This window comes from Quercus robur, chromosome 6 (assembly GCF_932294415.1).
Source record: "Quercus robur chromosome 6, dhQueRobu3.1, whole genome shotgun sequence".
NCBI classification, from domain to species: domain Eukaryota; kingdom Viridiplantae; phylum Streptophyta; class Magnoliopsida; order Fagales; family Fagaceae; genus Quercus; species Quercus robur.
The window spans coordinates 3093216-3107131 of NC_065539.1; the positions used below are offsets into that span (position 1 = coordinate 3093216).

Here is a 13916-nt window from a genome sequence, read left to right on the forward strand (position 1 = left end):
CCCCAATATATCTGAAGTCGAATACCATAGGTTGAAACTCTCTCTCTCAAAAAAAAAAAGTCCAAATTTGGTAAGGATGAGGTATAAAACCCATGTTTTATATCATCCAATAAGTAATGGTCACATCAGTATTTTACTTAAGATTCAATACATTCTACCACACCTAATAACATTTCAATAAATTCTCAATTTGATTGGATTTATATATGGGTATTAGAATAAATTGGGCGTAGTTGTGCTTATTTTTAAATATATGATAAGATGATGTGATATATTGGGATTGGAAGGATAAAACATGGGTTTTACATTACATTCTATAGAATTTAATCTCTACTTTTTAACATCACGTTAGGCGTTAGGGATAACAATGGTTTTTTTTTTTTTTTTTTTGGGTGTATGTAAAATTCGATGTTATAGCAAGATACTTTTAATTGGAATTTATACTATACATAATTGTAAATGATTATTTTCATGTCTTTATTAGTTTCTTTTTTAATTTTTTTTGATCGGTTATTAGTTAATGTTGTTATTGGGTAGCTCATGTCTTTAACTTTGTCTCTTCCTCACAAAAAAAAAAAAAAGTCTCTAATTTTGTCCTTTTTACTGCATAAATGAATTTATTAATTAAAAAAGGCCTTGATCATCCCTCTTTTTTTATTTTTTATTTTTATTTTTATACAAGATAGAAATTATACTCTAAACTAATCTAAGTTTATATGTGTGTGAAATTCCCTCTTGGAAACTTGAACTCCGGTCCTTACTCCCTACACCCCATCATCCTTGTCCTGTGACAAAATGATCCAACCAGAAAGAAAGAAGATGAGATAGGCCTAGAGGAGATGGGAATATGCTCATGTCTTTGATGGGATAAAGATATTAGTTTTAGCGCTTTCTAATCAATCACAGGTTTTAACTTTGACGGTGATAAATTATGGGTCATGTTAACAGGTGCTCTTAGGGTAATTGTTAACAAACTATTTTCTGACAATTATTAATAAACCATTTTAAAAAAGTTTTGAACACCATTTTTAAGGGAAATAGAAAAAGAAGTCAAAACATTAATTGTTTTTTCTTTTTCCTATAAAATTTTTCCTAAAATGGTTTACTAATAAATGTCCTTAAAGCATCTGTTAACATTCCCCTAAATCAATTACCAAATTTTATTACAAAATGGGTTTGACTTACCTCCAATATTTTTTTAACTGGAATTTTCTTCTGTTTTAATGAGAAACTATCACATTACCCACTAACTAAATAGAAGGTGGAGATTAAAATTCATTATCACTTGCTATTGTGTATTTAAAATAAAACGATACCTTCTATTAAAAAAGTATTGAAGGTAAGCCAAACCCTAACAAAATACCTACAAATTAACGTGATGATTAATGTGGTTGATACCTCTTGAAAAACATCATTAATATATGTTAATTTTTCATTTTTTGTATGAAAAATTTAAAAAAAAAAAAACTAAAATTTTTAATATAAAATGTTTACGAATTGAGGTGATGATGAATTTGATTTGTTAATTTCAATAATATAATAAATGAATATTTGAATTAGTATTTTGTGATTGCTAGCACATTAAATTATTTTTAATAAATAAATTAATCAATATGTGCGAGTACACACTTATATTTATATATATATATATATATATAGAGAGAGAGAGAGAGAGAGAGAGAGAGAGAGAGAGAGAGAGAGAGAGAGGAAATTTTCTTTATTGAACAAACAATACATTTGTGAATTCCAAACAATTAGAAAAGCAAGAGTTTCTTTTCTATATATATGAACTATAACGAATGCAAGAGTTGTATGTAAATAAATGAAATAATAATTAAAAAAAAAACCTTCGCATTTTGAGTTACACATGTTAATAATCTATACAACCCCAAATTTTATTTTATTTTATTTCTGAACAACTGGTGAACGGCAAAAATATGATGATTCAGTATTTATAATCTTTATTTTGATTAATTATGGCTTGCCAAATCCTTTGGTCTCACCACAGCCCATAACAGAAGAAGGCAATTCCCCCACCTTGTCTATTCCTTCTTCAAACACCACTCCCATGCCCAGGTAGAAATGAGCCTCGATATGGCAATGGAAAAGCCAAGCACCTGGGTTATTAGCCTTGAACCTAATAGCAGTCCAACCATAGGGATGAAGAGGCACTGTATTCTTCATGATTGGATTCACCAAATTGTAATTCTTTGGGTCTTTGTTCATGTCAAACTTCCCATCTCCATAGCCCAGTACCCAAAAATCGTGCCCATGGAGATGCCATGGATGTGTCTCACTATTGTTAACATTCAGAGTGTTTGCATTTTGAAGTATAATATCAACCGTGGTATTGAAGCCTAGCCGGTAAATGGCATTGCTTGTAGTAGCATTTGGGTTCTTGGACACGTTGTAAATGTCATAGTTTACAAAGTCATATCCTTCAGGTGGTGGGGTTTGACTGAACACATGGTGTAACTTATTCTTTAGAGCAATAAGGTATGGTGTGTGAGGAAGGGTGAAAGAGACGTTATTTACGGACCAGTGCACATAACCATTAATGCGATTTTGTGTGTTTAGGAACACAATGGCTCTATCTGAGGTTGTGGGCGGGGTCACAATGAAATCATGGTGAGCCTTAATGGCTCGACTTTGAGCCAATCGGGGTGTTGCGTCATTCCAAATTGGTCCAGTTGGTGGAACTGTGGGAGGAGATCGCCTTGGATGGTTTGGATAGTAATTGAGAAAGCCTAAGCCTTGTGTGGTATTAGGAGGGCGACCAACCACATTTGTTGTCATCCAATAATTTGTTGAAGGGTCTTGATCGGCTTTTATAAGCACAGAGTATGTCTCTCCAGAGTATATGAACAGGTTTTTCACTACAAATGGCTCTACATAGTGTCCATCTGCTTCTACCACAGTCATATTATGACCCTGCTCAAAAACAAAATTGGACACATATCATCAGGGGGTTGCAAAACCATATATGTTAGAGATATATTAGCCCATTAGCATAGGCCCAAGCCTAATTCTACTTTGTGTGCAAGTCAAGTCTCCTACTTGTACTAGAAGTCTATTAGTCTAGGGTTTAGTCTACTATATATACACATGTTATGATTCATTGTAACACAGGATTTGTACTACACTCTAATATATTATTGATGTAGCCCTTTAGGGTTTCCTCCGTGGATGTAGGCCGTTAGGCTGAACCACGTAACTCTCATGTGTTACTGTATTCTATACTTTATGCTTTCGCTTCCGCATCCATACTAGCATATTCAACATGATGTATCAATGCTAATATTTAACAGGATGCATGTCACACTTAAACATCATGGTTTGTAGAAAAATTTGTAGTAGTTGTAATTAATTTGAAGGTGAAGGTGCTCATAAAGGTTACCTCCAATTGAAAACTAAGGGCTGATAGAGCAGTCAAGCTAGCAACCCTTAGTCTGTATGTTTTTCCTGGGATTACGGTTATTGCATAAGGAGAGCATTCTGGATTTGATGTATTACAAGTGTCGGCTGTGAGGGATGCACTAGAGCAGTTGAATCTTCCTTTTCCTTGAATCAGAAGTGACTGAAAATAGATAGAAGCAATAACTATTAGACAAAGAATAACAGCAAAATATAATACTAATTACATATGGTACATGTAGTGCCATTTACCTGAGGCTCCCCAACCCAGACGAAAGGATTGGAGGACAATCCAGTGGCTTGTTCATAAGTACTTTTGTGGTACCAATCAGTAAGGATGATGCTCCGATCATAATCATAGGCAAATGGTTCTGTAAAATTATCAGGAACTGATACACGGATTGATCCATATAACCCTGATTCTCTTTGCATTCCATAGTGTGCATGGTACAGATAAGTTCCAGCCTACGCATAAGCAAAGCATACATTATAAATTATGATACAACTGATCAAAGTACAAACATGCAACTTATAATCTGATCTTCACTAATTTTGAGACTAAGACTTGGTTATTATTGTTGTTATAAATAGGCGGGCATTAAAAAAAAACACACACACAAACTGGAAAGGGAGACCATTGCAGAGATTTTAGCCTTTCGGCTACTAAGAACTAACACATACCCTGTCAACCTTGAACTCATATTTGAAGGTGTCCCCAGGTACTACTGGACATTGAGTCACCCCTTCTGTTCCATCACTCCAAGGTGTTCCAATCTACAACAAATTAGGCAGATGAATACACGTACACAATAATAAATAAATACATCAATTTAGATATAAAGTTGGCTCAAGTAGGAAAATATGGAAACTCATAATTCTACCTGTCTGATTCCATGCCAATGGATTGCAAGGTTTTCTAGTAACAGTTTGTTTGTAACCTCAACAATGACTGTATCACCTTCCTGGGCCATGATTGTGGGTCCTGGAGATTTGCCATTGATTGTAGTGACCAGCTTCTTATAACAGTCAGGGGACTTGTACTCATACTTTACCTCCCATTTGTAATGCCGAATTCTGGCCTCAGCAATAGGAACGTATATGAGAAATGTGAACAAACACAAAGCCAGCAGCTTCAACAACATACTTCTGTGTTGTGAAATGCTCCAATGGCAGCTTTGCAAAAGTCTACGAGTTAGAAGCTCAAATGGGTACTGTTTAACGTTCCAATGAGCAATTGCTTTGATGAAAGATTTTGTTTGATTGGAATAATTAATTTCTATCAACCTATATATACATATAAAATATACTCCAAAAGCCGTCGTCAATTCCCCTTTTTATTATTTTTTATTTTTAAGAATTAGTCATCGTCAATTTTAGTAGGCAAAAAGTCAAAAAAGTACAAAATATCATTACAATTAATGAAAATCCATTAGACTTTATTTGAAGGGTATCGGCATGGCTTGCAGCTGGACACTAAAGCAAAGCCAAGTCTCGTTTGAAAAGTTTTGTATTATGCAACTTGAGAATTTTTCTTTACGTGTGTACCAACCACCCACCCGTTCAGCTATATAAAGTTTTGAACTTTATCCTCCTGATTTATTTTATTAATAGGAATATAATCAAACCGCGTTGATTACCCTTTTTTTGTCCAGGCGCTAGGAGAAAATCGCTTGGAAAGTTCTTTTATTTATTTTAATCACACTTTTTATTTATTTATTTATAATTTTTTGATTAAGAAACAGATGACAGTCGTTGTAATAAGAAGTTCTCCAACCAGCTGGCTGTGCGCTCTTTATAATATCTCAATCTTGATGAATATATGATAAAGTAACAAAATTTAATGTGAATTCATTTTAGAGTTAGTAAGTGGAGAGACAATATTTTTCAATTCACTTATGGTATGTTTGGTAGACTGTAATAGACACTGTAATGTTATAGTTATTCCTATGGTTTAGTTATTCAGTAGTTTTGTTATGTTTTTATTATAAAGAATAATTGTAAGGACTGAAATTGGGTTGGATCCAAAATAGGATTGGGTTCTGGCCCAAGCGGCACAAACAATAAATTTGTAGAGTGTGGATGAAAGAACCAGATATATTCCAGAAGGAAAAAACGATTAAATTTGGTAATTTAAGACTGTTAGACACAAATAGGATAAGAAAATCTGTCCTCGGAGTAACTCCAGGAATTTATATTAAACTATCTTGTTGAGCCATAAAATTACACAAGAGTTCGCAGTCTCATTCTCCAATTGCTTGATCTTTTTTCTCCCCCTTTTTTAATACATCTTCCCATGTTATATACTACAATCTTGGTGTCATCCTTACCACACACGTGTAGGTTAGATTTGGGGAACTCTTTCCTGTCTCATCTAGCATCTCTCAGAACCATCAACCAGTAGCTGTAAGGCTGCTTGATCACTGTTCAGGCATCAATTCCACATTAATACGGCTAGAGAGTTGGTTGAGAGGCATTTAATGCGGAGGTAGCAGCTTTTGAAGATATTTGTTTACGTTTCTTTTCTTACCCCTAGTCCAATGTCCAACCCTTAGTTGTGATGTAACTCCGAAGTAAGTCAGTGGTGATATGGCACTCAGATCTACCTCGGACACATGTTGTCGAGAAGGCTTTTGTCCTCGGACGCTTATTGGACCTATCTCATATTGTCACTACTCCTCTCTTCATTCTGTTCTTCTCATAATCTTATTTGGACCTCCTCGGATGGTTTAACGTCCTCGGATGGGACCATAGGCCCAGTTAATACTGCCTTTACAATACTTCCTAATTAATTGGCCCCCACAATAATCATTTCTTATGAATTGTTATTATTTAAAATGAAGAATAACTATTCATCTCTAAAATAGTTATAATAGTTATTCCTTAGTAGGTGTATTAATTTCTAAATAAACAAACTTTCTATATGCACATAGCAATTATGAACATAAAAAATCATAAAAAATAACTAATCTCTCTTCCAAATTTAAAAAAATATTATTTTTTAGGAAATATAATTATATGAGTAAGATATTTCATAATATATATCTTAAGTTTGATTTAAAATGTTGGGTAAATTGCAAATTATACCCTTAAAGTTTGGCGTTGACTAGATTTTACATCCTAACATTTTAGAAACTTGATTTTACACCCTGAAGTTTGGTTACGTTAGCAATTCACCCTCCACGGTTAGTTTTTGCCGTTAACTGACACATCACCATGCTGACATGTTTTATTTTTGCCAAATCAACCCCAAACTATGTTGTTTCAGTGATGACCAAATTAAAAGCTAGCACAATCAAAACTAAGTAGTTTAATGCCTAAACTTAAAACACAAACCTCTAGCCTAAACGTCACTGTTCAGGCCGAACTCTAAAACAAAAAACAAAGACCCGTGAAGAAGACCTCTGAGGATATGTCCTCCCTAACCCATACAGAGGAGGGCTACACTGCTCTACACAGAACTATAAACTAGGACAATAGAAAAACATAGAAAGATAATTAGTGAGGAAACAAACAAGAAGTAATGATATGAAATTGTAAACTTGACAAGGAGAAATAACAAATACAAGAAATCACTACAACAAAGTTAATTTTTTTGAGTGTCAAAACCCTTGAAAAAAGTATTAAAAGCCCTCAAAAAATATTATTTTGAGGGTTTAATAGACCCTTGATACCTTTGAAACAAAATCCCTTGAAACGGAAATTTCTACGGCCTTCATGATCCTCGAAACTAAAATTTCAACATCCTACATGACCCTTGAAACAAATGTTCTATCTTTATTGAGGATTGACAACCTTTGAAACATTAAAAGGGATAAAAGAATAATAACCTTTTTTTAAGGGTCCCCCAACCCTCAAAATAAGGTTTTTCTCTTTTAAAAAAAACAAATAAATAAATAAAAACCCACCGCCATGCACATAGACTTTAAAGAACCTCATATTAAAAAATCTATATTATACCAAAACACAAATATCAAAACAAAATTCAATTAGCTTTCCAAGTTATTAAATTCTTCATTTTTGAAGTTTATGTAGACATTTTCACATTAACATAAAGAAACTTAGTATTTTAACTAGATAAAGGAGAAAGAAAAAAGGAAGAAGAAGAAGAAGAGAAATGAATCAGTACAAGAACCATGCATGATCAAAATACTAATCTTAATATTATTCTATTTCAATGCAAAACAACATGATGTACTAATATTTAAAGGGTCTCACATAAAGGATTCTACCTTCTCTAGGTACCTCTCAAAGATTGATGCATAGCCACCAACTTTCCCTTGCATTAAGAATAGAAAGGAAATAGACAAACCAATTAATCATGCACTTGTGAAATGGTTGAGGTGTTTGATTGAAAAATTGTCATACAATGAAGTCTATATTGACATGTGATTTTCAAAATGTAACATATTTCTGAAAAAGCAAATTAAGTAGCAATGTAACCCCAGCATACTTGACATCCCAACTGAATTCGCCCATGCTCCATCCAATTCCCACCAAGAGAGTCACCATTTTCTATCAAGCACTAAGAGAATCACACAGCTTAATTATTTTCTATTTAACTCAGCTTTTGCTAGATAAACATAAATTTACTAATTCCTTGAATAAAAAAAAGTACTCCCATCTCACTATAGCAAATTCCAACAAACAATACTTGCCTTGTGCATCTAGATATACCCAAAGAAAAAAAGTAAGAAAGTATGAGAAAACAAACTTGAAAAGATAGCTATGATTGATCAAAGCAGAGCTTAATAACTTAGTCATGTTTATTGTGGTGTTATATAATACAATAGAACATTAAGGACTACTTCAAATATTGACTCTTAGTATCACATAAGGAATTATGCAATTCAAATCTATCCAAACACAAACTTAAGTTCAAAAATATTGATGAACTGCTGAAAGTAAAAGGAAATCACCCTTCTATTTGGTTCTAGTTCAGAACATTTAAGCTTACTCCCATGAAAAAATAGCAAGATTTGCTGAAACACAACCAGGACATCCAATATAAACAAACTTCAATTAAACAAAATAATTGCAATAAAGAAAAATAATTCAATTAGAAAATAAATGATGCATATAAATCACTATACCAATTTAAACTATAGACATAAATAGTTCATTAACACACAAGTACACACACTTACCCACTCTGTTTATTATTAATTACAACCCACCAAGAAAAAGGAAAAATACACTGGAATCAGGTCTTGCCCTGAAGTTAAAAATTGAAATTCCAATCAACTTACTAGATTGACTGCTTCTACATCACCAGTAAATGATGCCCCATCACAGTATCTAATCTTAATTCTATTCCAGTTGTAGAAGTCTGAAAATTTTAGACAGATTCTATTAATTTCATTAAAAGGCAAGACTTAGGAGAACAGAGGTGACACAAGCTAAAAAAAGCATAAAAGATTAATTAAACAATGAACAATTAAGTCATACTAGGATTATAATTTTTGACTCTACTCAGAATCCCAGTGAAATTAACTGCCTTGTCCATATGCTTAGATGAACCTAAATGAGTTTCTGAACAATTAAGACAGAGGGTGACATTGTTGCACCATCCAACTCCCTAAGAACCAAAACAAAAGCAACATACAGATAACATCAAGATATTAGAAAATTAAGTTTATTCAATTTTTTTTTTTTTTTGCAACTTAATAATTTTAATAATTAAAATTGTTAAAGCCTTCAAGAACTAGATTCGAAAGAAATGTTTAGCATTCATATGTCATAACATGTGATCAAAATTACAAACTTTAGCTATTTTTGATTCTTTTCATAAAAGCTGAAGAAAAATATTTATTGTTACTATTTGGCATTAGAAAAATTGCTTCAGTATTAATACCCATTTCTTTTCTTTTTCTTTTTCTTTTTTCCCTATAGGCAATTTGTTCAAGGATATATTATGGCATTGTTTCTTTAGTTGGTAAAGAAATGGCTAAACAGGATGTGACAAAAGGACAAACCTCAATGTGAACCAACCAATTGTTAATTCCTACACCAAATCCCTTATCCCAGTGATAAGTTGGCAGACTTCCATCTAGACAATCTGCTCCATATGTTTAATTTAAGAACATATTGAAACAAAGATTTAAAAGAATGTATTGTTTTTGAAAGGAAAAGAATATAGGTCAAATTTTGATCAGTTTATCTTGCAAGAGATTTCTTACCAGCTCCTTTTGCCACCGCATCCTCAACAATAGTAATTGATACATTAGCACCTTCTGTTTTGAGCATTACTAGTGTCCATACTAAAAGATTCAACCACTGGATTAATCTTGTCCCATCCATTCTACGCATATCAAAATTTAGTGATCAAAATGCAATAAATATTGAAGAAAACTAAGATCACATAGAGGAGAAAACAGATCAAATCATTGCTTTCAAAATTTTCTAATAAGTATAAGTAAATTTCTTCTCAAAAAGAAGAAGAAGAAGAAGAAGTAGCTTAATGACTTTGTCCCATACATAATTTCCAAATAGGTAATAGAATCAAAATAGTGAAAAAATACTTGAGTTATTTGACAAAACAAAACCCAATTGCATCAAACCTTTTATGAAAAAATATCCTTTCAAGGTTCTACTTATATTAAAAGTCAACAATAGCAAACTGCACACCTTCATAATCCTTATTACTACTGTTTTCATTAGCATTTGTGTTGGAAACCGATGTCTCAGACACTAGAGGAGGAGGAGGTCCAGCAATTACTGGCTGCTCTTGGCTCTTGGAAACATACCTCCGAGGAGCATAAGTTAGGGCAGAAAAAGCAGTTGGACTCTCCTTCATAACCTTAACTTGCAACAACAAATTGAAGTAAAAGATACCACTTCTGCCCACATCCAGGACAGAGAAATTACAAGAACTGTTACTACCAATGAAACCACACACTCAATGAATAAGCAAGTCAAAAGGATAAAATATTGATTGATGAATGCTTACGATAGAGGCATATGACTTTTTTGGAGTTTCTTCAGTTTCAGAGTTGGATTCAGCCACTATCTGCCATTCATCTGAAACTTCATTTACTACCTCACCAACTGGCATTTCCTCTTCTTTAATCGAAGCCTGTCCATTTTCAGGAGGGTTGTATACTTCTCCATCAACAACCTCTAACAATTCAGTTGCTGTTTTAGAAGCATGATTCTCCTCAACAGGAGTAGGCTCTAAAACAAATTTATCCTAAAAATCAGATAAAGAAGAACAAAAGGCTTTACTTTGAATTGTAAAATTTGTTTCACATTACCAATGTCAAGAATAAGGGGCACTCGAACATCATTCACAAAACTTTGGCTCCCGTCATCAACATATCTAAATACATCATTTAAAACAAAGTAGCCTTTGTCTTGAGGTGCTAGGAAGAAACTCTAAGTAAATTTGTGCCTCAAACTGTCCTTTCCAGTCAAATATCCAGTCACAAGAATAAGGACTCCTTCATTGAAAGAATTTTGTGCATCCACAGTTAAGATTTATGCACTAAGTTCACCATAATGAAGAGAGAGTATCTTCTCGTTGATTGCTTGATCAATGAAAATCAATCAAAATATATAAATAGATCAATCCAAGTCCTTCAATTCTATAAAAGTCCCAAGAAATTTGGAAGCATTCCAGTAAAGCCATTATCATATGGACATTTGAATAAGAAAAGATCAATCCATAAATGAATTTAAAAATAACATAATCAAACTATTTCCATGTTTCAAAACCACCGTATACTGATCTATAAAATAGAGATAAAAGTATAGAATTTGAAGGGCTTGTACCCATACCTGTGTCTATGTCCGTGCTTCCTAACTCACTCAAATGCTATCAATGTACCTGAAACAATATAGGTAAATAATGATACTGCATAGCTAATAAGAAGAGGCTTCTTCATGTTTGACAAATATACATACATACATATATATATATATATATATATTGAAATTGTTTGGGCTAAAACTTCTGTAACATTATAGAAAGTTTTACAATCAATATAAGTTCTAATAAATGGATTTGGAAAAGGGTTAACAAAAAGAAATCATAAATAAGGGAAAAGATTAAACCCACTATCTTTCAACTAAAGTATTTTATGATAAACATTTGAGTAGGGCAATCATATCATAAGAAGTTGTTGATGACTCTTTTTTTTTGCCCACATGGCATTACTTCATTGGCAATCCATGCCACATCAACATATTATTGATTTTTTGGATAAATCTCTTTAAAACCCAAAATAAGCCCATATTTCATTCAACTACATGAATTGGGCTCACATGGCCCACGCGATCCTTACTTCAAGAGGCGGATTTATGGTCCACATTTCCTCTTCATCAGTTGGGATCGTAACCCTACGACATCATCAACATCAACATATGCATCGAGCTTAAGCAATGAATCAAAGCTCATAGCCCATATTACTTCTCTTACACTCATGGCAAGTGGCTTCTTTAACAAGAGCCCATATTTATACAAAATGAAAACAAAACCCAAGATAAGTCATCTCATCTTCGGCTTATGATCCAAGCTTATAAGTCTCTTTAGGGAAACTTTGGGAGTCGTGGTTTGGAGGGTCAAGAGATATGTTCAATAACGCTCCAGCAATTTAATGTTGATAAAAGAGACATGTTGCTTGGCGTGTCTTCTCTAATTCCCTAAACTCTGATGAGTCCATGTGTAGCGGGTAACATATGGTAAGCATCTCTTATCACATAGCACTTTAGATGATAAATTCTCCATTGCTCTTTTCCTAAAACTTAATATTCATCATGTGACACATACTCAATATCTCCAGCCATCCAATTGCTGAGAAAATAACTGTTCATTCAATCCTCAGCTGTTGCTATTCAAATTTAGAAACTTTATTATTTTATTCTACATAAACTACATTACTACTTTCAACTAAAATCCAACTCAAACACATGGCCTAATCTGATTAGCTATCTTTAATCTCCAACTATATATAAAATATTCATGATATCTCTAATATCCAGTTGCTATCTGCCACGATCAGACCATATATTTTTCTACCAGCTGCCAGAGCAGAGCATTAAATGCTCTTCTTGCTCACCAAGATTATGTCACAACACAATGTGACCTTGACTAAATCTCTAAAGCTTCATTAACTTTCAACCAATCTTTCTATTACTTGCTAAAAATGTGTTGCCATGGAACCTTGGACCAAAAACACAAACAACCGAAAAAGGAAACATTTTTAGCTGAACCACAGTAGTGTATTCAGCACTTGATACCTGGCTAGAAGTGATGTCATTAGCCATTTAATGCTGAAATCCTAGCAACCAGCTGCTATTTCCAAAATAGCAAGATACCCTTGAAAGAGATCTTACTATTTTCAACCAAATCCATGAAATAAACGTTGAATGTCCTCTCTAGCAGTCTGAAATCACCTAACTGACCTCATCTGCTTCTGTTCAAAGCAAACAGCTGTCTTATGATAGCTGTGACAACTGTCTCAAGATAGCTGTCACAGCTTTTCCTTGATAGCTGGGACAGCTTCTGCTACTCTTTCCCCAGCAGCTCTTAACCAAAATAGCAAGAACACCTTAAAGCTAAAAATACCATTTTTGGCCAAATCTTAAGATGGATTTTCTGAAAATTCATTGCTAGTTGGGACAGATTTTGCGTGATATTCTATGCTAAAATACCCCTTTAAACTCAGCTCTAAAAGGGGTCCTTCATCAACACCTCAAGAGGGGACATCAATGGAGGACTTCCCTTTTCTTTCTCCCTTTAATTATCTTCCTAGGCTTTTAATGAAGTGTTGAACTTCTGATTTTTTAGTTTCCAAATTAGGAACTAAACTATTTAGCTTTTAACTCATAAATGCCCTTTATAAGCCCTTATACATTCTAGCAAAAAATCTTAGCAGCTTTGTTAAACACACTACAACACCATTACTCTCTTATGTTCATTCTCTCACTCTCCATATTTTGAAAATACATATATCTTGCTGCCCATATCTCTAAACATCTCTTTCTTCACTTCTCTTACACAATCTCATACACACTTACTACACCATTACATATAACACACCACAACTCTTCTAAGCTCCACTCTCATACTCTCTCACTCTGAAATTCTACTATTTTGTTACCCATAAGCACATTTCTATACTCTTCTCTTACAAAATCTTTACTCTTGGAATGCAATCTCTACAACTTATCCAGCAATTATAATCTCATATTTTTACTATATTTAATCTTCATATCTCTCATACTTCCATATATCACACATATTACAAATACTACATCCCACAACACATCTATATCTTTTACCATCTTCACACTTCTCAAGAGATATCAAACACTCACACTAAAAGCCCTTCTGATGGAAGGCATGAACTTCTACTACTAAAGCTCTTCTCCTAGAAGGCACCAAGATCTCATATCAAAACCCTTCTCGTAGAAGGCACCAAGATCTCATATCAAAGCCCTTCTCCTATAAGGCTCAAATCTATCTTACATAAAACCCTTCTCTTAAAAGGCACAAATACCCCATA

The 13916-nt window shown here is 33.5% G+C and overlaps 1 protein-coding gene and 1 long non-coding RNA gene across 5 annotated transcripts in view; one reads left to right on the forward strand and one right to left on the reverse strand.

The window, feature by feature from the left end:
* Window positions 1-1698: 1698 nt before the first annotated feature.
* Window positions 1699-13916, reverse strand: part of LOC126690610 (L-ascorbate oxidase-like) — a 41465-nt gene continuing 29247 nt past the window's right edge. The window contains exons 2-6 of one of the 4 annotated variants that reach the window (XM_050385839.1): window positions 4296-4466; window positions 4096-4188; window positions 3667-3879; window positions 3398-3577; window positions 1699-2931 (exon numbers count right to left, since the gene is read on the reverse strand). In XM_050385839.1, coding sequence (XP_050241796.1) covers window positions 1975-2931; window positions 3398-3577; window positions 3667-3879; window positions 4096-4188; window positions 4296-4466 — 1614 coding nt within the window. In that variant the 3' untranslated portion in view covers window positions 1699-1974. The remainder of the gene's footprint in view (window positions 2932-3397; window positions 3578-3666; window positions 3880-4095; window positions 4189-4295; window positions 4467-13916) is intronic. The other 3 variants (XM_050385840.1, XM_050385838.1, XM_050385835.1) reach the window with 3 other exon arrangements.
* Window positions 2511-13916, forward strand: part of LOC126690611 (uncharacterized) — a 38555-nt gene continuing 27149 nt past the window's right edge. The window contains exon 1 of the long non-coding RNA XR_007644678.1: window positions 2511-2599. This is a non-coding gene — a long non-coding RNA (uncharacterized LOC126690611). The remainder of the gene's footprint in view (window positions 2600-13916) is intronic.